The 24,754-nt window shown below is 37.0% G+C and overlaps 2 protein-coding genes across 3 annotated transcripts in view; one reads left to right on the top strand and one right to left on the bottom strand.

Annotated features, from left to right (window-relative positions):
- Window positions 1–277: 277 nt before the first annotated feature.
- copb1 (COPI coat complex subunit beta 1) lies at window positions 278–18,744 on the bottom strand. Its single transcript, XM_048184179.1, has 22 exons — window positions 18,588–18,744; window positions 17,505–17,651; window positions 14,967–15,196; window positions 14,710–14,879; window positions 14,511–14,625; window positions 14,326–14,418; window positions 11,109–11,246; window positions 10,895–11,014; window positions 10,698–10,805; window positions 9,890–10,036; window positions 9,511–9,656; window positions 9,226–9,322; window positions 6,707–6,867; window positions 6,508–6,628; window positions 6,173–6,400; window positions 5,843–6,022; window positions 4,951–5,095; window positions 4,746–4,865; window positions 4,500–4,645; window positions 4,306–4,395; window positions 1,957–2,112; window positions 278–617 (listed from the first exon to the last, which is right to left on the bottom strand). The coding sequence occupies exons 2-22, from the start codon at window positions 17,593–17,595 to the stop codon at window positions 558–560; spliced, it is 2,862 nt and encodes a 953-aa protein (XP_048040136.1). The 5' UTR covers window positions 17,596–17,651; window positions 18,588–18,744; the 3' UTR covers window positions 278–557.
- Window positions 18,745–21,295: 2,551 nt separating this feature from the next.
- The window catches only part of pde3b (phosphodiesterase 3B), a 61,763-nt gene continuing 58,304 nt past the window's right edge, over window positions 21,296–24,754 (top strand). The window contains exon 1 of one of the 2 annotated variants that reach the window (XM_048184166.1): window positions 21,296–22,374. In XM_048184166.1, the coding sequence (XP_048040123.1) occupies window positions 21,481–22,374 (894 nt within the window). In that variant the 5' untranslated portion in view covers window positions 21,296–21,480. The remainder of the gene's footprint in view (window positions 22,375–24,754) is intronic. The other variant, XM_048184167.1, reaches the window with a different exon arrangement.

The following is a 24,754-nucleotide window of genomic DNA, read 5'->3' as shown; positions in this document are numbered from 1 at the left end:
ACCTTGACGCTTTCATCCTTAATATTATTATGCACTACATAGACATGAAAGTTATGACTGACCACAAGTCTTATGAGTCTCAGTCATCCAAGAGGCAGGAGACCATAAAATTCTCAAGATTCCAGAAGATTTTCTTCAAGAGAACACATCCTTTGTTGTGTCAACTGTGGTTAGAGGGCAGTACTGTTTTTGACTACTTAACAAGTGACCCAATTCATAAAAAAGGGTCATTGTAACACACTTTGTTTAACAAGAGAATAAAAACACTTTCGTGGTATATGGTGTGCAGTGTTTATTGAAACATGATTACAGATTAACAGGGTCAATCCCTTTTAGACCAGTTAAGAATTGAGTTGGTAGAAAATGTCAAAATAATCCCCTTTAGACATATTTTATGGGATTGAAGAGCTTAGAGCTTGGCCACAAAGCACTGCATGTGTACGGCAGTCTGGAGAGACACAAACAAGCGATAGCATAAAAAGACAAGACATTGGAATAACCGTAGCGCTTTTTAGTCGAATCTCGCCATTTGCCCCAATGGCCTCAGTCTCTGAAATTTACGAGACGGACTTCTTCTGAGAGAGGTTGATCTTGTCACCCAAACTCAAAGCCATACCCTGTTGAAAAAAAAAAAAACAAAACAAAGAGGAGTTATTAATCATGCAGTAAAACATCACACAGGCAAATTCAAAAACTGACAGGTGTAAAAAAATAAATTACAACTTTCTAACTGACTATTAAAATCCAAGAATATAAGTGGCTATACAAAGGCAGATTGGGGGAGGGGAAAGAGTTATAAAAGAAATTACTAAATCATTTACTGAAATTCTAAAACATTATCCACATCTGTAGGCACATAAATGCTAATCCAGCATTTAGTATTTACTGTAAAACCCAAACAGCTAAGTCAGGATGTTATTTGTGGATTACAGCTCCGCATTTAACACCATCAGTCCAATAAAAACTGGTCAATAAACTACAAGCACTGGGTCTGGGAGCCCTTCTCTGTCACTGGATCAAAGGTTTCCTCACCGATAGACCCCAGCATGTCAGGTTTGGCCATCACTGCTCTTCCACCATCATTGTTAACACTGGGGTCCCCCAAGGCTGTGTTCTCAGTCCAGCACTTTACTCTCTTTTCACACACAATTGCACCTCCTCCCACAACTCTAATACCCTCATTAAATTTGCAGACGACATAACCATAGTGGGACTCATAACTGGTAATAATGAAACTGATGACTACAGAGAGGAGGTCTGGACACTTTCTATCTGGTGTAAAGACAACAACCTCATTCTCAAAAAACATCCCACAATGCTTTGTGTATTAATGGAGAGGAAGTGGAGAGAGTCCCAAGTTTTAAGTTCTTGGGGGTATATATCACTGTGACTGAAGACCTGACCTGACCTGGAGCTTAAATATTTCCTCCATCATCAAGAGAGCCCAGCAAAGGCTGTTTTACCTGAGGACTTTGAGATGCAATATGCTTCCCCAGAGACTGCTGATAAGCTTCTACCGCTGTACAATAGAGAGCATTCTAACATACTGCTGTACTGTGTGGTATTCCAGCTGTACTGTTGCGGACAGGAAAGATCCGCAGCGGGTTGTGAGGACGGTTGAAAGGATTGTCAGCTCTTCCTTACATCCTGGGAATCCTTTTTTTTTTGCCACCCTCCCCTCAGGTAGACCAAGTACCCCAGGGACACGAGGCAATAACTAATTTTGACTGTGTGTACTCATTTATTTATTTATCTGGGCAATAACTAATTTTAACTGTGTGTACTCTTAGTTATTTATTTATCTGTTCTTGAATATATAAATCTATTTTTATTGTGCTGCATACTGGATTGCTCCAAACTGAATTTCATTGCATTAAATATGCAATAATAAATTCCCAAGAAATAAAAATCCCAATGCCTTTAAATTAAAATGGTGCAAAGAGTAAAAAACATCACCTGGCTTTTGGCTCGAATGCGAATATGTCCACTGACTGGGGCATCAGGTCCCATGTGGATTGGCTTTTCAATGCTAACGTTAGCAAGGGCATCCTCTCCAAATATAGAGCGAGCATACAGATTTGCTGCCATGAACCCACAGATGCCGGACAGGGCCTGAGTTACAAAAGAAAAACATGAGATATGAAATGTATTATAATGTCAGGGGCATTTACTCAGTGTTGGGTAGCAACTGATCAGATTCCAAAAATTAAGTACTCGTAATTACATTACATTACATTTTAAAATACTCATAATCTGACTACATTACTTTTTATGGATAACATGATTACATGTTATTCTCACAATGGCAGTAAAATATTCATAATTCATCGATTCTCCCGTCTACTTTCTAAAAAAGCCCACTGCTTATACATGTTCACAAGGTCTTCCAGGTTTGTGGAATTGCACACACAGACTGTCCACTAGTCATGTGCCTATCACTGGAAACTGAGACCCACACAGCATTTGATCACTGGATTTACAGAAATCATTTCACTTTTCAGAAGTGTTTTCTCAACACTGCAATAATGCATATCTAATCAGCTCCTGTCAAAAACATTATTATTATTCGAATTATTTGGAAGACTTTGGAAGTCTTTAGAATAGGGCTGCACAACGCGATTAATCGTTTGCAAAATAAAAGTCTGTGTTTGCGTAATAAATGTGTGTGTTCTGTGTATAATAATTATGTATATATAAATACACACACATACATGTATAAATTTAAGAAATATATGCATGTATAAATAAATATATATATTTAAATATATTTTATATTATATATAAATATAAATATTTTATGTATAAAACATTTTTCATAAATATACATATGTATGTGTGTGTATTTATATATACATAATTATTATACACAGAACACACACATTTATTACGTAAACACAGACTTTTATTTTGCAAACGATTAATCGCGATTAATCGTTATGCAGCCCTACTTTAGAACAAATTGAAGTGTACAAATTCACATCATTTCATATTAATTAAAAGGAATGCAGGGATTCCTCAACTTTTTTGACAGCTGAACTTCTTTGACCTAATATATTTACTTGAAGTACCCCTTGAGATTAAGTTAATAAGTTAGGTCAATAATAAAATTAAGTCAATAACAATAACAAATAATAAAATTCAGTTCACAGTTCTCTGATGTTGGTTAATGGTCACATGACATGCAGGTAAACAGATAAAATATTTTCCCCTGGTTTTACAAACAAGGCTTAAAGCTACAATATGTAGTTTTATCACAGCTGGAGGTCGCCTATTCAAAACAAAGGCATAGCTTGGTGATGCCGAGTTTAAGCGCGGAATCTTGGGAAATGTCAAGAATAGGGACGGGACTCGAGCAGAAAACATGTTCAAGGATGAGATTATTAATGTTACTGTAGTATGAAGCAGTGCATGGCGAGTACTGTAGGAGCTGAACGAGGCCGCTGGAGAGATTGCTAATGAGAGACGAATGCGACACATGCCTTGCGAGCAGCGGAACTTTTTATTATGCCGCAGTCGCCGGCTAAATGATGTTATAACGTTACTCTGAGCGTTCGCTCGACGGCTGCTGTGAGACAGTGTTGCACACTGCAGTAAGCTAGATCGATTTTAGAATATCATATTAATAAATGCTGGGTGGCTTGTGTTGATAAATGGCAAGTAATTAATTTTAAAATGTATTGTGTAATGGAGAAAATGCTGTATTACTTAGCTACTTGACAAAATAGTGTTTTTCTCTGAGGCATGGTACTCGGAAAAATCAAGAAAACTAGATTTAAACAATAAGACTAAACATGTTGAGCTATATAACAATAGTTCATTTTCTGTCTATAAATGTAACCAAACAGTTGTTCCCTTGTCTAATAAAACATGTAATATATTAAAGCGTCTATGGTGTTTGCATGGTTTCTACAAAATAAAACCGGAAACCGAGGGTAACGCGGGTATGACGGCATCGACAGGCAACTCCCGGACACGTCCCATATCCTCAGTTAAAATCACGATTTTCTCACAATTTACAAATAGTTGGATATTTACAATTTACAAATAGTTTGGGATATTGTAAGTATTCAACTAAACAAAATATATAACACTGGCCTAGTGGTTTTTGGATATTTTACTGCAACATTCTCACATACTGTGCCTTTAAGCCTAGTCCCAGTCTAAAATGCATGTACCAATTATATTACCTTAAATGTGTAATGTAATGGATCACGTTAGTAACAATTGTCATGTAATTTGGGATCAGTAACCGACTACAATTTGTAAGTAATCTGCTTAGCTGATCTCATCAAGTGAGAATTGTACCTTCTCTGGGGTCAAGCACTTCATGTTGGTGGACCTAAGAATGTGTAGGAGATACTCATTCAGATCTGTGATGTTGGTGTTGACGGTAACCTGCGTGGAAACAAAACAGACCAAATTCTAGACATTCCCGCTAACAGAAAAGAAGACTAATGTAGCCATTATCCATGAAGAATTCATCAGTCCCCCAGACTTGCCTTATTTTCCCACTCAAATTCAGCCCACATCTGTCTGAACTCAGCGTCTGTGCAGGAGGCCGGCTGAATGTAATCCATGATGTCAATGTGAATGTCGCTTAGGACTACGCAGTTCCTGTCACTGGCTGCTCCTGATACATCATATACTGCAAAATATGTTTTTGATTATTAAAGTGATTCCAGGTCCTACCTCATCAACAAAATAGTACAGGTTTAAATAAGGTTATCTACATATAGTCCACAAACCTATGTTTCCAAATATGATGCCATTCTCTGTGGAGGCCACTTTCACATTAGCTTTAATGTTGGCAAAGTCGTGAGGAGCCAATGTGAGAGGAGATGGTTTCTCAACCAATTTAAGATCACCTGGAGTTTGAGGAATATGGTCAGTAAATCATGCACAAAAACACGCTAACAAGTTATTTTTATGGTTGAAAGGGACAACTTGTACCAAGTGTTGCCAGCTCCAAGGTACAGTTCTGGAGGGTGTCGCTAGTCTGATTAACAACCAGGACATCCAGGACGATGTCATACTGATTGACATGGACATAAGCTTCTGCGTACACTGGATCTGAGAAACCAGTCAATTGGGTGACCTGGAAGAAAACATGAGATGGTTCAGTCTAGGACATGGTTTTTAACCACAGGGCCGGGGGCCCAATAGGGGGCCTCAAGATAACTTAAAATGAGACAAAAGCTTAAAACACAAAAATAGCTATAAACGCTGAAATGCAAGATTTCATATTTTAATTCACTACCTCAACAACAGTTGTTTTTTTTTCCCCTACAGCCCTGGATATGGAGGTAGCCTAAGTTTAAAATTGCCATTTCTAGACCCAGAAAAGTCATGTAAATTTATTTGTTAAGTAGAGTCGGATCCTTAAAGAACATTCAGCTTTTAAAACTTCTGGAATTCAGAAATGTATTTATTTTAATTCGAATTATTTTAGTTACTTTTTTTAATCTATGGACACTCCTAGTTTTTGTAAATGAAAAATAAGCATCGAAAACAAAACTTACAACTGATGTACTAGAGAAAAGCTATTAGGCTATATGGGGAGGGGGCCATCAAATATTGTTGTGGTCTTGGAGTCAAAACCAAAAAAAAAAAATAGAAGTATGGAACTATTATATTGTGAGATGCTGTAAAATGGGCGGAAAATTCTTAAGACTCCTGCCTGATGTGACACTTTAGTGTTAAAATCTCTATCAGTTGAACCAACATGCCCTCTGGTGGTAAGAAATGACAAACTACAAACAACCTTTCCAATTATGTTTAGCCTTGTGCAAGTCATAGAAATATGGCAAAATTCAAACAGATACAGATAAAATCCTCCAAAGACCTTATTAAGTTTAGAGGCCAGAGGGTCTGCGGCTTCTTTCCTCTGAGTATTGCCCATAGCGGCCAGCAGACTGAGTTGGAATTGATCTTCTTTGGACGCCATCTCGTTCTTAGCGGTCAACTGCATGAAGGAGATGGGATCATCCGCCTGAACAGTCACGTTACGCTTCTCAGACTCTTTCTGATAAAACAAGAACAACAAAATTAAATATCATGGTCACAAACGATGATCTTTTAATCTATAAGACATTATCAAACAACATGTCCATCTATACCACATTATGTTTCTGAGCTCAGTTATTATGAGAAAGCAATGCGAAGACATGTTTACCTTCTGAGACAGTTTCTCCTCCTCCAGTCTGACAGCGAGCATATGGGACAGGGATCTGCGGCACTCCTTGTTGAAGATGTCGTTCATGAGGGGCGAGCATTCAGACAGGACCTTGAGGCATAGCGAGATCCGGTCCACGTCATCATCAGTGATGGGCTTCTTGGGTAGAGACGACTTGCCCAGATGGAGCACAGTGGCCATGAACAGCATGGCCTCGGCCACAAATGACTAAAAACAGCAAAATAAAATTTATTCTACCACAATTAGACATATGAATAATTCGATTAACAGTTTAATCACCGTTCATGGAATGAGCAGCTTTAAAATGAATTTACATTTTGTCTTTTTTTGTCCTCGGCAAGAGCAACATAGCGCAGGGCCACTTTGGTGAGAGTGGTGGCCAGTGAGGCAGCAACGTAAAAGTCTCCATCCATCAGGAAACCCCTTAGAGGAGGCCTACAGAATAAAGGGATATTTTAGAGATGTAATACGAAGGACGATCTACATAATGTATCAGTAAGGGGAGATAATCACCTGTCCTCTTCTTTCTTGGATGGCCTGCTGGTGCTCAGGGCACTCTGAGTGACGTAGGTGCCCATTTCTGTCACCAGCTTAGGAGCTGGAGTTGCAGTCATCTCCTCCTCAGGTTTCACCTCTCCCGCTTCCTTCTTCAATTCATTCTCCACAATTGGGATCTGAATAAGAAGAAAGACATCATTTAAAAAAGTTTAATGTTTGAGAGCATTACAAGGATGTAATGTCACGTGAACCATTGAAATTTCAAAACACTTATGACGTAACGAAGCCTCGTTTACTGAAATCACGTGACTTTGGAAGTTTGATACACGTTCCGAACCACTGATTCAAAACTAAAGATTTGTAAAGCTTCGAAGCTTCATGAAGCAGTAAAGCTTAATTTGTGTTCTGAAGATGAACGAAAGTCTTACGGGTGTGGAACGACATGAGGGTGAGTAATTAATGATATAGTTTTCATTTTTGGGTGAACTAACCCTTTAAAGGTGCCCTTGATTCAAAAATTGAATTTACCTTGGCATAGTTAAATAACAAGAGTTCAGTACATGGAAAAGACATACAGTGAGTCTCAAACCCCATTGTTTCCTCCTTCTTATATAAATCTCATTTGTTTAAGCGACCTCCGAAGAACAGGCGAATCTCAACATAACACCGACTGTTACGTAACAGTCGGGTTGAATGCCCCAATATTTGCATAATGCCAGCCCATGATGTTCCCAACATTATAAAAGGCATTAGACAAGGGCAGCCAGTTAACGTCTGGAGCTGCACACAGCCGAATCATCAGACTAGGTAAGCAAGAACAACAGCGAAAAATGGCAAATGGAGCAATAATAACTGACATAATCCATGATAGCATGATATTTTTACTGATATTTGTAAATTGTCTTTCTAAAAGTTTCGTTAACATGTTGCTAATGTACTGTTAAAGTTAAGGTTAAAGTTACCATCGTTTCTTACTGTATTCACGGAGACAAGAGAGCCGTCGCTATTTTCATTTTTTAAACACTTGCAGTCTGTACAATGCATAAACACAACTTCATTCTTTATAAATCTCTCCAACAGTGTAGCAATAGCCGTTAGCCACGGAGGACAGCCTCAAATTCACTCAGAATAAAACTTTAACATCCAAATAAATACTTTACTCACATAATTCGAAGCATGCATGCAGCATGCATGACGAACATCTTGTAAAGATCCATTTGAGGGTTATATTAGCTGTGTTAACTTTGTAAATGCGCTGTAATATAGTCGACAGCTGGTGTGGCAGGGAGCACACGATTTTAGGGGGCGGCGCCGAGTGTAAATCAGTGCATTGTTAATGATGCCCCAAAATAGGCAGTTAAAAAAATTAATTAAAAAAAATCTATGGGGTATTTTGAGCTGAAACTTCACAGACACATTCAGGAGACACCTTAGACTTATATTACATCTTGTGAAAGAACGTTCTTGGGCACCTTTAATTTCCATGACTTCTCCAGTCACTTGTAATCACTGGATAAGGATTTTTTAAAAATAATTTTACAGTAATCACACTCACAATAGTTTCTATCCACATAAATAGTTCAACATTTTCTAGCATTATAACCCAATATAGAACTTTTCATGACCTTTTAAGATATTGTTAATTTCCAATTTCCCAGACCTGGAAATCACATTTTTGAAATATTTCCAGGACCATGTGAACCCTGTATATAGAATATTAACATTTATTATACGATAACACATTTCTGTCCTAATTTTATTGCTTTCATTTTGCATTGAAATACTATTGAAATTAGACATTTATATAGTGCTTTACTATGTACTACTGTACAGCTAAAGTCCTTTACAATCATATTATTAGGGGTCTCTCCTCACCGACCACCAGCGTGCAGCATCCAATTGGATGATGTAACGGCAGCCACAGTACAACGCCGCCAGTGCGTTCACCACACACCAGCTAAAGGTGGAGAGGAGAGAGAGTGATCGAGCCAATTCGAAGGATGCAGATTATTAGGAGGCTATGATTGATCAGGGCAGATGGAGGGAATTTGGCCAGGACACCAGGGTTACACACATACTCCTTATGAGAAGTGCCATGTGATTTTTAAACACCACAGAGAGTCAGAGTTTAACGTCTCATCCGAAGGACGGTGCTTGTTACAGTATAGTGTCCCCGTCACTACACTGGGGCATTAGGACCCACACAAATCACAGGGTGAGCACCCCCTGCTGGCCACACTAACACCTCTACCAGCAGCAACCTGGTTCCCAGGAGGTCTCCCATCCAGGTAATGACCAGGCTCAACCCTGCTTAGCTTGGGCAAGTAGTCTTGGGCTGCAGGGTGATATGGCTGTTGGCTCAACCTCCAAGACTTCCACTCAATTTCATTCGACTTGATATGGTTACACATTTCATTCATAAGGAATTCATTTGACATTTCAATTGTCCAAATTCATTTTGGTGCTTGTTCTGGACAAGCATTAATGACAAGCCCTGGATGTGACAAAGAGATTTAAACTGATGCACTACAGACCTCTCCCATAGATCTGCGGACTTCTGTCATGACACTCTGGATGTCCTCTTTCGTGCTGCAATATTCACCCAAAATCCACAGAGCTCCTCTGTAAATCCTGCAACACAAAAGTTTTTTTTTTTTTTAAATCACTGCAATGCATCACAATCCCTTTTATAACACTAAACAAGACAAATAACTATTAAACAGTCTAGAATAATACACAAATTAATTTTGCATGTACAGATGATTTATGTAATAGGATTTATCAAACTTTTAAGGAAGAAGTTAAACAGCATCTCTTACTTGACCGTCTTGATAGCGTGGAAAACCTCCAGCATCTTCTCAATGATGAGAGGTCTAAGGTTGTCAAACCTCTGAATCGCCTCACGCACAAACTCCAGCACATCAGCTGCGGCCGCCTCGTTAGTGTCACTCAGGAACTCCATCAGCTGTGGCCACACAAAACACAAGTAGTGAATTTAAGATTAAAGATGAGTGCAGCGAGTTTATTCATCGTAAGGTCTAAAAGGGCTAGATGTATTAACAGTTAAATGGTCCACCGATCTAGTGAAGTGTGTATCTTCAAACACTTTGCTAGTAAACAATGTTTTAAAATAGTTTAACTGTAAAAAAAAAAAAAAAAAAAAAAAAAGCATTCTGAGTGTTCAGTCAGTAGACGTACCACAGGGATGACATTGGCTGCCATGTCAGGGAAGCGCACGCTACACGAGTGGAGAGTGCGAACAAGCAGCTGCCTGTACTTGTCTGTGTCTTCATGCTCTGTTACATTGTTGGTTTTGATGACTTCTTTCTTTAGCACTATAACCAGCTGTGTGGGGGAGAAAAAAAAACCCAATTCAGGCACTTCACTTGAATAGAACAGTGAATTACTTAATAGTGAATTGAAATAAAAGACTTTAATTTTGTATATTCGTATCTTCTTGATCTTATTTCTTCATATAATGAAAGAAAAAAGCTAATAAAGTAATAGAATGTGGCACATTATGCAGCTTTTACACTAGACTTTGAATATGCAACATTTCTTTGGACACTGCAACAAACAGGATATGACATCACAGTGTTTGGCTTTTTTTAAAAACAAAATTAACATAAATAATATTAATAAATAAAAAAATGTGAAAATATACAAACTACTCCGCTTTCCTGCAATGCTGCAAACCTGCAACTTTATAGTTTGTTATTTTAATTCAGCTAAAAGGTCAGGTCATTTGTCAACTGAATGAAAAGTGTGACCACCCCTTAAGTCATACAGACTACTTCTATAGGGCTTTTACAGTTCTTTTTAGCCGTTGACAGTCCCCGTTCACTTTCGTTATATGGAAAAGAGTGGCCAATACATTCGTCAATGTTCCTCCTTTTGTGTTTCACTTAAAAAGTAAGTCATACAGGTTTGCAACAACATGAATTAATGATGACAATGTTCATTTTTGGGTGAACTATCCCTTTAAACGTCATGTTGTCACACACACCTCCTCTACATTGCGGGAGGACACCAGGTCCAAGGCCAGCTGTAGGGTCTTCTTGCGGACCTCAAGATCAGGAGTGGTCAAAACCCTCAGAATATCCATCACAAGGTCCTATAAGCAGAACAAAGCACCAAACTTCCTGTTACTGGTTTAATTTGTGGAACGAATGGCTCAAAATGAGGTGACGAACTCATGTATACCTGCAGCACACGCTCATGTGTGGGGTGTTCCTTCAGCTCAATCAGCCGGTCCAGAACAATGAGCTTTACGTTGTTGTCACTCTCTTTAATGATCAGATCAATGTAGCACTGAGCAGCAGCCTGAAACACAGAACATTTAAACAAAGTCATTCCACTATTTCCCACCATGCAGAAAACATATATATGGGAACAACCGTGGTGTTAGACACTGTACCTTGATGGCGGTGGGAGCGCTGGACAGAGTAACCAGAGTTCCAGCTGCTTCATATTTTACAGCAGGACTGGACGACTGCAGCAGGTTGTATATACAACGGATGAAACGAGCTCTCTCCGAGGGGTTGGCATGACAGACCTAAACAAATGTAGAGATATAAAATAGACACAGTGAGAATTTGTTCTAGAATCTAGACCACCTGATAGTATGCAGTGTGCATAAAGCCAAAAAGTTCAGCATTTGAATAAGCATGATGAATAACTGCGCTGCTGATGACAGCAGTTCTGTAAAAAAGTAGTTCATCCAGAAAAGAAAATGAGGACTTGACATTGGCTACAATATGTTTCCTGTTTATGATTCAAGAGCCACAGTGGAAGTAAAGTTAATCAGCAATTGTGGAATATAGCACTAAAATTATATGTTTTTTGTCCATTTTGGAGCTTAACAACCCATTGTCACTATGAAATGTTGAAAACTACTGAGATTCTTTTTAAAACATCCACCGAAAAAAATTGCATACAGCTTTAGAATGATGTGAGGGCTAAGAAAAAGAACATTAGTTTATTCATTTTACAGAATTTCCATTATTGTGTTTACTATACTATAGCTTTTGATTTTGAAATCGCAAACATTGATATTCATGATGTATCCTTTCACCCTTATTCATGCTTTTAAAAAGCCATTATTATATAAAAAAAATTGCAGTGCTACGCAGTCAAGGCTGCAAAATGTGACTATATGGTAATCAAAAGTTTCAAATTCGCAACAATTCAGCAAGTTAAGACATTTCATTATTAGACCATTTTAAATACTGTTATAAACCTTCCTAGCAAAGCATATAAAATTAAATTTAATGTAGTAATTTAGATACTACTTAATTTAAAAATATTTATTGTTACTGTTATTGTTATACATACTTATAAGATTTGAGGAGAAAAATGAGATTCTCAGTGCATTTCAGTGAATTATTTGTGGGATACATCGTAAATTAAAACGGGAGAACAGACCACAAATGCTCAATATATTTTGTATTTTTTCATTCTGTTACAGTGAAATAAAGAGGAAAAAAGAGAAAATATTCAGGAGGAAAGAATGCAGCTACTGTAAAAAGGTCTTGCCACAGATATTTTTGTTATACCACGTCACACTAAAATACCAAGCGTAACGTTATTCTGATGACGCCTGAAATAAAACATGAATTCAAATTGACAGCACATTCAGTCAAACTGACAGATAAGAATTAATTAATTATTCATTTCAGCCTTTTTGAATGGAAGTTCCCCAAACCTGAAGTGTCATCCATAATTCAAAACTCAGGCTCGTCAGGAAAAAGGTGGAAAAATGGTCTCAAAATTTCAGCGCATTTAAGCATAACTAGACATTAAGGAAAATATTAGAAAATATTACACATCTAATACTTATTTTGTAATTAGATACATTTGTTCTAATACTGTTAAGAAATGTGTCAGATGGCTTTGTGTGACATTAGCAAGCTGTGGCATTCAAGTCAATTCACCTTTATATAGCACTTTATAAAATACAAATTGTTTCAAAGCAGCTTTACAGTGATTTACAGAGTTTATTTCGACTGTACAGCAGATCTAAAAGGAAACATTGTCATTGTTCAGCTGAAATCAGTTCAGTGTTGATTCAGTTCCGTTGTAAAGATCGTCAATTATTACATTAGTTTATTTCATCTATAAATCAATTCTGCAGAAAAGGGCTGGGTTTCCCGAAACCTTCTTAACTCTACGTCGTTCTTAAATTATACCTTAAGCTGTACCTTAACGTTAATATGCGTTTCCCGAAACGTTCTTAGTTAAGTGTACCTTCTGTAAGTCATACTTTCGTAAGGTTGGTCTGGAGCACTCTTAGCTATACCTTATCACTGTTGACAGTCTATACGAATATAATTCTGAAGCTGTAATACACCCAGTGTTCAATTAGAATTATGGCAAAGAATAAAATGCAAAAAATTCACTGCTAAATTCAAATGTGCTTTGGCACTGAACCAGTGACAGACGCGCGCTCTGCGATTGCCATGTAACGTTATCACAACTATTCGGTGTTTTTAACCTAATCGCGCTTAATTTTAGGTTTCAGACATTTAAATACACATTTGAATTAAGTAGGCTACTGCATAAAAAAGACACATTTATAGTTTGTTAGATTCAAATTACACTGATGTCTACGGAAGCTGCAACAATAACCCTTTCAATTGTAATTTGACAAAGTGTTTTATTCATATCAGATACACATTGTTTATGAAACAATAAAGTTTACTATATTCTTCTCCCAGTTCACCGGCCACATACTTTTATGTATTTCGGGGAAGATTTTGTATATCCGACAGCTATAACTGCTGTGCAAACTCATCACGCAACAAAACACATTCACTTCCACATATTTTACAATCGGAATATATCATAAAATTCATGATATAGTTAACAAGTTTGTGAATATTTAAAAAAACAAACAAACAAAAAAAAAAAACGACATAAACGCGATACCTACATGTCTGTCAGCTGCATGACGCGTCTCCAAGGTATTAAAACTTTGTTCTAAATAACGGTCGCCTTAAACTTACGCTGATGGGGGCTCCGCGCCCCCAGAATATAGAGAAATTACAATATAGATTTAGTTTGCAATTTGGATTACTTTTATAACATCCCATGAGTCCTGATAAAAGCAATTTCTGCTTCTGACGTGCTTCTTTTTATAAAGAACACTGATTTCTCACAGCCCCTGTATAGAGTGAATTATCGATTCTCGAGCCATCGATATCAACCAATTCAGCACCGCCGCCATGGACAGCACCTGGTAACGTCACACTTAAGAAGATATACCTTAAGCAACCTTCTAAGATATAGTTCGGGGAACACGCGTAGAAACGGTACATCTCAGTTAAGGTCTACCTTTAGAGTATTCGTAGCGCGCTAAGAGACAACGTTATCGGGAAACCCAGCCCAGTTCTCATCCAATTGCATCAGTGCCATCAAATCAATAATATTGTTGAATATTAAGGAATATAATTAAGGCAGTTAATATGCAATTGTTGTTGTGATAACTTTCAGATTGTCAGCTGCTGTTTTGTGTTGTTTTAACTCATATTTATAGAAAGTTAGTAAGTAAATATTATTCAATTGATTTATACTTACAACGCTATTCTGCTATGCTGGGCCAAAATTTTATTTTTAAATATGAATTGACACCTCACCTTATAAATTAGTTCCACAATGACGAGCTGGAGAATGTCTCCGAAAGTATGCACCTGATCAATACATGTGCTAAGGTAGTCCAGAGCTCTATCCTGCAAAAATGTATTAAAAAAACAGGTACTTAGCTTCATGAGATTCATTCTTGTAACCAAAAAAAAAAAACATTTTTTATCAGATTGTGTACCTGATCTGCATGAATCAGCATCATAAACGCATTTCTCTTGCAGCTTGCATCTTTCTCATTTACAAGAAAATCATGAATCAGCTCAGGAGCATCTGGGATTAAATGCTCAAAGTTCCTAAAAAAAAATGAAAAAATGAAATATAAAAACGGTCTTTAATGTTTGTTTCTCACTTGTGCACACAAAGATCCATCAACATACCTGTAGATAGTGTAGATGGCCAGGACTGCATTGCGTCGTACGTAGCTGTGACGGTGCTCCAGACAGGCGCGGATCGCTGGCATAAGGGGCTCTAGCAGCTCAGATTCCTTCAGCTTGCACAGGAAGCGCAGGGTGGAGCCACGGATGAACTCATTGGGATGCTGGAGATCCTGCAGATGCAGAACACAGATGGCATATTTAGACAAAGAAGTATATACCCTCACAATAAGCAATATACATAATATTCCTTCCTATACCTTCCTATAGGCATCACAGACCAAGATCATCTCCTGAAGAAGTTTGCCATCAGGAGTAGTTTTGGGAACAATCTCCCAAAAAACTAGGAGCAATTTCTTAATTGTGTGGTCCTGCAGAGGCAGCACAAACCGGATGATGGTCATTAACAGGCCTGGCAGTTTCTCTCCATTCAGGATCATGATGATGACCTTCTTCAAAGCCTCTGTCTTGGCTTTGATTTCTCCCTTTTCTGTTTTGACAAAAATAAAGGAGGAAAACTGTTAGGGTGCATTTTAACCCCACATTTACTACCTTTCAAAATTTAGGGTTCAGTAAGATTAATACTTTTATTCAGCAAGGATGCATTTGCATTACACTGATCAAGAATGAGTCCTTCAGCTTGCACAGAGAGGAAATTGTTGAATAAAGTCGTTATTTTTGTTTTGCCGCACAAAAAGTGTTCTTGTGGCTTCATAACATTAAGGTTGAACCACTGAGGTCACGTTGACTATTTTAACAATGTCTTTACTTCTTTTCTAGAGCTTGAATGTGGTAAATTCATTGCTTTCTATGGGAGATAAAAAACCTTTCGGATTTCATCAAAAATATCTTAAAGGCAGGGTAGGTAAGAAATTTTGTTCCAAATTTGTTTAAACTTTCTATATATATACATGCATAATTAAAATGTAAGAACTCTGATAAAAAGAGTATAAAAATCGAGTGACTCTAGACCGTTTAATCTGTATTAAACACAGCTCATTATTTCCATCCGGGACGAAACATAGGATTGGCTTAGGCGGCTGTCACTCTCTCGCAACCATGGCAACCACCCTTTTGCCACACATGACCTGCCCACTTGCACGCGCACGTTTGATTTGGGGAATTCAAGAGGCATGGATCCTAGGAATACCAAAACAATGGCAGAGAAACAGCAAGCAAAATTCACAGTACCGGCCTATGCAGTTAGTGAAGGCAAACCAGGCAAAAAAGGAAGACAGTAACAGTACAAGAAAAGGCAATGAACAAAAAGTCTTTGGATAAACAAAGAAATAAAACGCGAGTTAATATCGGCGTGGCTCTCCAGCGATGGCGAGAACTGAGGGAACTCAAGGGGCTGAAAAGTGACTCCTTGATGGCTTTATTTCTGCTGGACAGGTAAATCTTTCTTTTTGTATTTTGATCATACATATTTTTTTGTTTATTTTTTCATGAAGCATGTGTCATTAGCACACGTAGCTGCGTAATATAGCTAACATAACATTACTTAGCGAGCCGTAGTACAGACGATAAATAATCTATAGGCCTAGCTCAAGATGATAGCTATAGTGTTGAATTGTGCATAATTTTGCTTTAGATAACTAAATACATGTTTAACAGATAGTAGGCCTAACGTTACTCCGCATCTAGGAACTTTTCTTAGAACTATATTTACCCTCTGTCTAACTCTTTTACCATGTTCACCTGTAAGTTTACCTGCACGTTTTTTTTCGCCTTTGTTTTGTTTTTATATTCTCTACCTATGTTTACTGATGTCTTTATCTTGTATCTGTGTGTGTCGTACACACTTTGCTGTATGTGTGTGTTATTATTTTGTGTCTGCAATGCAGTTGTGAGTTGATATTTGAGTGTATGTTACTCTGTTTATCTGTAGAACAACGTATATGTTATGAATCTTACACGAAATTCATCTTCATCACAGTGTAAATGATGGTAATGGAAAAACGTGTATCATGCAACCTGTTTTTAGCTTTGCCTTATAGATAACTAACTCGTTAGCGAATTAAATTATGTTTATCTTCATAATTATAAAGTTATTCTGACATGATGTCACTACATGCACTGTGCTCCTTCCTCTCCGCTCGTCTCAGGTAAATAATGCGTCTTCCAGCTCAGTGGTCGGAGTCGCACGTTCATGCGTTTTGGGGGCGTGGCTTTGGAAGGAGCCCAGAAGGGAGGGGGTGGAGTGAATGGAAATAATGAGCTGTCTTTAAAACAGTCGTGAGAGGTCTACAGACACTCAATTTTTATACTTTCTTTTTCAGAGTACTTACATTTTAAATATGTATTGATATATAAATAAAGTTTAAACAAATTTTGAAAAAAAAGTTTTTTATAAATTTTTTACCTACCCTGCCTTTAATTTGTGTTCTGAAGATAAACAAAGGTCTTACGGGTTTGGATCGACATGAGGGTGAGTAATTAATGACAGAAATTTCATTTTTTGGTGAACTAACCCTTTAATCAAAGCGTATTAAAATGATTTCTGAAGGATCTTGTGACACTAAAAACTGGAGTAATGGCTGCTGAAAACTCAGCTTTGCCATCAAAGGAATAAATTGAATTTTAAAATATAAAAATAGAACATTATTTTTTAATTTTAATAATATTTGATAATATTATTGTTTATTTATTTACTGTGTTTTTAATCAAATAAATGCAACCTTGGTGAGCAAAAGTGCCTGTTCTCAAAATGATTTAAAAATCTTGAACCCCAAACTTTTAAATGGTAGTATACATTAATACAACTTGAGTAACATATTACTACACATGAATATTACCTAAATCAGCTTTTAAGCTGACTTCTGATGGCGGTTCAGAGTCATTGGTGACATTGATGAGGGTGTAACACACATTCTCCGCGGCTGTCATGATGTCAGCTCTTCCCTTCACAAGACTCCACTCAGACTGAATGCCTATGAGGTTTCCTAAAACAAAGTTTACAAAATGTATTAGTAAAAGTTCAAGCGAATAGTCATTTAATACCATAAACAACAAAAAAAAATCCTTTGAAATGTAAAGTATCTGAACTGTGTAATGTGACATCTCTATTGAAATCATGAATATTGTTTGGTACTTTTATACTAGTGGTTACATGAAGTGGCCTGAGCAGTGAGCACAGGCTCAATGAGCTATACAAATAAACATTTTAGTAGTAGTAGTTACTTAATTGCATGTCACAACAGGTCACGTGATGTCAACTTGGTGGTGGCCATGAAGGACCACCAGCACCCAGTATAATACAACCCATTTTTCTAGAAGACTTTTAGAACTGGAGTCACCTCATGTAAGTGTACATAATGATATTTCTCAAAACTGTATATGTACAACTTTCTGTAATTAGACAAAAATTGCTAGATGCATTGCCATATTCACGTATCTTCTACTTCAAAGAATACTACCACGGTATATGTGCAACTACATAAAGCAGAGTCAAACTATACATTTAACTAATGGTTTGTAGCGTCTATCCTGGTAACAAGAATCTTTTGATCAAGATCCTGACAGAAGTCTCAAGGTCTGCGACCGCACTGGGATTCACTGAATTAGCAGCTAGTTTAAAAAACCTGAGCCAGCCGTGACAAAAGATCGATTTGTACCACGTTGTGCATGTATAATAAACACTAAGCGTATTAATATCAGCACTGTTGTCTAATAACACATATAGATAACGCAGTTAATGTTATACAGTTATAATACTGATTGCGTGATCAATCGACATCACTGCTGCAGTAGCAGCTAGCACGCTAACAGTTTGCAAATAAAACGAACACAAACTGGTGACTGTTGTCTGTGGCTTAAAATAACAACAAATTAGTTTTTTTTTATTAATGTGCTGTCTTGTTAAGCTTCTCATTTATTACCTTTCAAATAAGTCTCAGGTCTTTCTCTTCTTCTGGATACGCATCCGTGTCTGGTGAGATTCTGATCCTTCCGAATGACGTGGAACCTGACTGACTTGGCCACATCAATACTACAGCGAGCCAGAAGGCTCACACTACACGGTTACGCAAACGCGAAAGTTTGTTGGTTCGTGAGTGTAGGTAAAAGTAAAACCTATTGTTTGATGCGAGAATGCTCAATAATATAAGCTTTTTGTATTCATTGATCTGAAACAGAGTTATTAGTTAACTAATAACATAAAATATTTTTCGTTAGCTACTGTAAATAAAATTAAAATAAAACGCTTATTGAAATAAAATAAAGAATTAAAAAACGTGCTTATTTCACAACATTTCATTTTAGTTTATCTTGATGTAACCTACTAAAATAGCTAAAACTAAAACAGAAATAAAAATTAACCTAATAAAAACACACAATAAAAATTAATAAAACATTAACTAAAATTTAAGTGGAAATGGAATATGTAAAAATGAAAGGTAAATATTAATAAAAATATAATAGTATCTCACATGATCTAAAACAATACTGGCATGAAACACTAATGGCTAATAAAAATACATTTACAAATAAATATTTTCTTCAGATTCAGTTTCTTCCGTCTCTCTAGGCCAAAAGACAGGCCTGTTGAGATTACCAACACTAAGGAGATTTTCAGTAACATTTTTAGTTCTCTATTATATTTACCATTTATTCTAAATGTATCTTTAAATATTCTCTCATTGTTTAAACAATTGGAATAATATTTGAATACTAATTGTTATATTTACATTTACAATGCAACAATTTTTTTTGAGTAAATGGATATAAATATTGAATGATAAAAAATAAATTAAAGAATATTATTATATAATACAATTTATATATAGCCTACAATTTATTATATTTTTTTAATACTATACACTGTAAGTATTGTTTGAAGCCTATTTTGAATGTTGAAGAACCACTTTCTACTTGCCCCATAAAAACTTGGAAGATACATTAGATCCTCACATGAGAATCACTGGTGGTTTTATTGACTTGTCTACTCAACCACTTCACTTGTGCAGTTGGAATCATGGAAAAACTCTTAAGATAGCTGTGGGGATTGCAGCACAAGTGAAGAAAATGAGGTCAATTTCAATGCATTATGGAACCAGCATTATCGCCATCTTTTGAGATCATAATTGAACCATAATGCGAGAACCACAATTTCAAGCCAATTTTCCAGCCAAATGCATGAATTGTTCTTGCTCATCAATATGAAATAAATATACTACTTTTACATAAACTTCTATATCTGGCTCTTTTTACAAACGTGAGTCATTTTAAGACCATTAAACGAACTATTCTTTGTGTTCACGCTTTAAGGGAAAGACTTTTTCACAATGCAGCTTCTTTTTACCTGAATCATTGGTATCGGAGGGACTTGGGACTTTCCCTTTTTTTTTTTATATAGAAAATGGAAAAGGTGTTGACTGAACAAAGACAAAGGATCATGCCCCCCCCCCCCCCACACACACACACGCACGCACACACACACACACACACACACACACACACACACATACACGCATTTCTGTACTTTAATCTTATAATCTCAGTTCTGTCTTTCTTGCAGGTTAAATAAAAGCTTCTTAATGTTTAATGTTCTAACACATTCATGAAGGTACTGATTGGCAAGACGATATAGCAATTTCTCTAAAATATATATATATTTAAAATGTTATTTGGCCAAAACAATAACAATAATACATTTGAGCATGTATTAATATAATGTTAGTTAATAAAAATACAGTTCTTCATGTTAGTTCACATGCATTAACTAATGTTAACAAATACATCTTTTGATTTTCAAAATGTATGTATGTAAATGTTGAAATTAACATTAAGATTATCAAATGATGTAAAAGTAGGCCTATTATTGTTCATTCCTACATTTAAACTAATATTTAAAAATGAAACTTTATTGTAAAGTGTTACTATTATTTGTTATGTAGTTAATATCTTTGGTTGATATTTGACTGTATCGTCTTTTGTTGCTTTTATAGAGGACATTGCAAAGAATGCAAAGGTAGTTCAATTGAGAGACTCAACCAAAATTAGCATAATATAATAATGACGTGTTTTGCAGTGTAAAACAGCATTTTAATATATTAGGGCTTCCTAAGTTGGCTTCGATTCTGGAACCCCCATCACTGATAAGAAAAACCGACAACTGTAACATAATGTCCATGTTAGTGACCTCTTGTGGTGCTTATGCATCGAAACCATAAGGGCTCATGAACGGCCCTCTTGGCTCATGAAGAGCAGAAAACGTGAATGACAGAATACTCAATACTATTTACATTACTAAACACTGGCTTAGCTCAATCATACGCTAGAATTGTGAGTATAAGCAAATATTAAAGACAATGAACGTATAGGGCTGTATACACACGACTCTAAAGTTTCTAATTATAGGACAGACTCACTTCCACACGCATGCACACACATCTCCAGTGTTTAGGTCTTGAGAGGCAAAGGCAACTTTCTTCTTATATATATATATACTGGTATTGTTTAAATACTGCAACAACGTTAGGAAATCTGACTAGAAATGAAAAACGCAGACATAAATTGGCTGCGCTGCAGAGAGCGCGCGCGTCTGTGTCTCGCGCTCTAGTCATTGTTACAAATTGTCGCACCTAGACGGCGACATAGAGCTCGAGTCTGCTAAAAAACAACAACATTTCAGCCTCTTTTCCTCCTGGCCAAAAATGCCTGAGCACGTTTGAGTGACCATGGAGCGCGTTTGCCGTCATGTAGTGAAACGTTGACACACGGAGGATTTATTTCGGAGGAATGAAAGTTTAAAGAGCACTGAAGGAGGACAACATGGCTGTGCAGGAGGACGGAGAGGTTTTGCACAGTAAAATCAGACAGCACGATGGTGTTGTTGGCAATGCAAACAGCGCGGAGAGCTTCAGGAACGGCTATGTGAAGAGCTGCGTCACTCCGTTAAAACAAGACCATCCGAGGGGCTTTTTATTCAACGTCTGCAGGTTTTGTAATGAGGATATTCTCAAGTCCAAACTATTCCGCGGCTCGGCTCTCTACGTGGGAGCGCTGGCAGTTCTGGCGCTCTCCTGTTTAATTTCTAGGAGCTTTCAGAGTGAACACGGCGTCTCGGAGCTGCGGACTTTCCTCTTTGATTTCTCACAGTCCATCAGTCCTTTATTCAGCATTGGCTGTGCGTATTTCTTTCTGACCCTCTACCTGAGGCGGACGAAGAGGGAAAGCAGCAGATGTTGGCTTTTGTCCTTACCAGCATCATGCTACTTGGGGGATTTGGTAGTCTTGCGCTTGTTGCAGTGGGGAGAGGAGCACCATCAGATGCAAATGATGGGCAGGTTGCTGTTTGTGCTGGGCTGCGTGGGTCTGCTCACTCTCATCCCCACTCTCAAACTCAAGCACAGCGTCCTGATCCTGGTCTTCGCCAGCCTGGTGTGGCTGCTGTCCTTCACCAGCCTCGGCTGCCTGTCTCCGTCCCTCAGGCCGGTGCTGGCGTGTGTGGCGGGGGTCTCCGGCTCTCTGCTGGCGCTCTGTTTTGATCACTATTACCCAGCGAGGGAGGCGGCCGGCAGGGTTCCTAACGCGGAGGAGAAAGTTCCCGTCATCAGACCCAGGAGAAGGTCCAGCTGTGTTTCTCTGGGAGAGACGTCCAGCAGCTATTATGGCAGTTGTAAGATGCCCCGCAGACCTTCTCTGCCATGTATATCGAGAGAACAGGTAGGGGCTGTTCATCAGCACACACTGATCCCGATGAACCGGTTGATATATATACTAGCCTACCATCACACTCCTGATATACACTACTGTAAAACTCATGATACACATCATCACACTTCTGACATTTCAAATGGCCACATACAATTACAGTCCTGAACCACAAAAACACACTCCTGAACTCTAGGTCTACACCATCACAACCCTGATATATAAACTTTCAGCCTGAGCAATAATACACAGTTTATATCCTGTATGTGATGGTGCTAGTGTTTTGAATACCCTGTTGTTGGGCCAGGTCAGTCACCTGTTGCCTAGCTCCCAAATTTATTTAGGTTTGATTGTTTCATTGTGATGGAGTGAGAATTTTCTTAACATTTAAGCTTAACATTGTTTGCTATATTAGAGCTAGCGCAGTGTAGGTTTTGGTATGGATTCAAATAGTTTTTAGGCCTAGTTAGTTATGTGAAGTCTACAATCCATTTTTATTAAAAATATTAACCTTGTTAAAATATTTTGATCCTTTTGTAACAAGTTACAAAAACACATTTAATGTAAATGTCTGTTTGAGTCATATTTCCTTATGGCCTCTTCTCAGTACTGCAGGAAAGTGTTTACTTTTGATCCAGAAGACCTTATCCAGTTTACAGCAGTCTTATAATGCTGTTCAGAATGTTCTTCCTATTGAAGTGAAAAAAAAAAAAAAAAAAAAAATACACTATTAATCATTGATTCAAACATGTGAAAAGTGGGGCATCGCTTGTCCCAGTGTCTGTGCCGTAAATAGAGTATATAGAGTTTTAAAAGTTTGCCATTGATTTACTCTTCTTTTGCATTCTAGTGTGATGTGAAAAGTTTTTTTTAACAAAAGTATTTGGCTCATGTTATGTATGTGTGTGTGACATAATGGAAAATCAGCAGACAGTTTATTTAACTTTTTTAGACGCATGCAATTTGTTATCTGTAAGTTCTGTAAATGGAAACTTTGTTAGTTCATTAAGTAAGATATGGTGCTTGCAGCTGTTTGATTTTTAAACCCACATTGCCCAAAAAGTCAGCCCCAGCCAAGGGTAAAGGGTCATGTTTAAACACTAAATTCAAGGTCATCAAACCTGTGTGGCAATGTAAATATACTGTAACATTGCGCTGGGTTTCATGTAGTCATTCTTGCTTGTTTCTGCACATACATGAAAGCAGTATTTCAGTGAATTATAAAAACATAATTCAAGTACATTTGGAATGTTTTCATGCTAATTATAAAGAATTTAGTCCTTTCTCTGCTTGCTTGCACATAAAGCCATTCACTTTGTGCTTCAAGAGATTTTGAGTGTGCTTTGAATGAGTGCACTGTTCCAGTCACGCTCATGAATTGAGGTTTCAGTATGACCAGTTTCAGACTTTATTTTGACCAAGCACCTGTTCTTACTGAGCAGTAGCATCAGTTCTCCCTCACTTGGGATCTGTAAGGACACCTGGAAACAAAATAGCAAACTAGAATAAAAATGAACAGATTTCACTAGATTTGCCTATATTTCCACTCTATTTTGACCTAGTTTGAATTTCACATTTGAACTTGTGTCTGTTTGTGCTTATTCAATATTCATGCTCAATGTGCCATCATTACTAATGACAAATCTGTTGAATATTTTTTTTATTGTTGAAGTGGAGTGATAAGACCTTTTCAGAATGCACAGAACAAAAAATTTAATTTTGTGTCATCAGGCCATTATATTTACCATATTAATGCAGTTTTTTAGTTCGAGGAAAAAAAAAAGACATCCAACAGTGTTTAATTTTAAGCCCTCATCTAATCAAAAGGGAGCTGGAGAAGTGCACTTCGAAGCTGCACATTGAAAACAGACATCTATGTGTAATTTTGATTTAAGTATAGTAGTTCTACAGTGAATTTTAAATGGGTGTTTTTCTGCAGCTTTTCTGTCTTTTTCTCAGTTTGAGTCATGATGAGACATTGAGACACCAGTCTCTCAGTTTGATTCTCTCTGACTGTTTTTGATAGTTCAGCTGTTTCCTTCTGTTCATACTTGCACACAATCCTGTTTAGATGGAGGTCATGAACAACTTATTTATTTCTTTTTTATTTTTACAAAATACTGCTTCAGCTTAATTTTAAGGAATGCATTTTATTAGTATTGCTAAACTAGTTTATTTTATTAATTTATATTGTATAACTTAACTTCTTATAAATATTAATAATAGTAATGTTTATTTTATGTTTGTTACAACTTTTTTTAATAATATACATAAGGTCTCGTAAATTATATGTATATTTTTTATATATATATATATATTTAAAAAAATTATATTCTTTTTCACATCCTCCTTGTAAGAGACCTCAAAAGTTTGAGAGTGTAAAGTTATTATC

The sequence above is a fragment of the Megalobrama amblycephala genome, linkage group LG3 (genome assembly GCF_018812025.1).
Source record: "Megalobrama amblycephala isolate DHTTF-2021 linkage group LG3, ASM1881202v1, whole genome shotgun sequence".
NCBI classification, from domain to species: Eukaryota; Metazoa; Chordata; class Actinopteri; order Cypriniformes; family Xenocyprididae; genus Megalobrama; species Megalobrama amblycephala.
The sequence above is the reverse complement of the archived record's forward strand: the minus strand, read 5'-3'. Positions and strand labels throughout refer to the sequence as shown.

Excerpts from the sequence above, each read along its gene's own strand:
- copb1 (XM_048184179.1), bottom strand. The coding sequence starts at position 17,595 with ATGACAGCCGCGGAGAATGTGTGTTACACCCTCATCAATGTCACCAAT. Across the intron at positions 14,419-14,510 it reads TGCTGATTCATGCAGATCAG|GATAGAGCTCTGGACTACCT; the intron begins GTACACAATCTG and ends ACATTTTTGCAG. Across the intron at positions 618-1,956 it reads GCATTCGAGCCAAAAGCCAG|GGTATGGCTTTGAGTTTGGG; the intron begins GTGATGTTTTTT and ends TTTTTTCAACAG.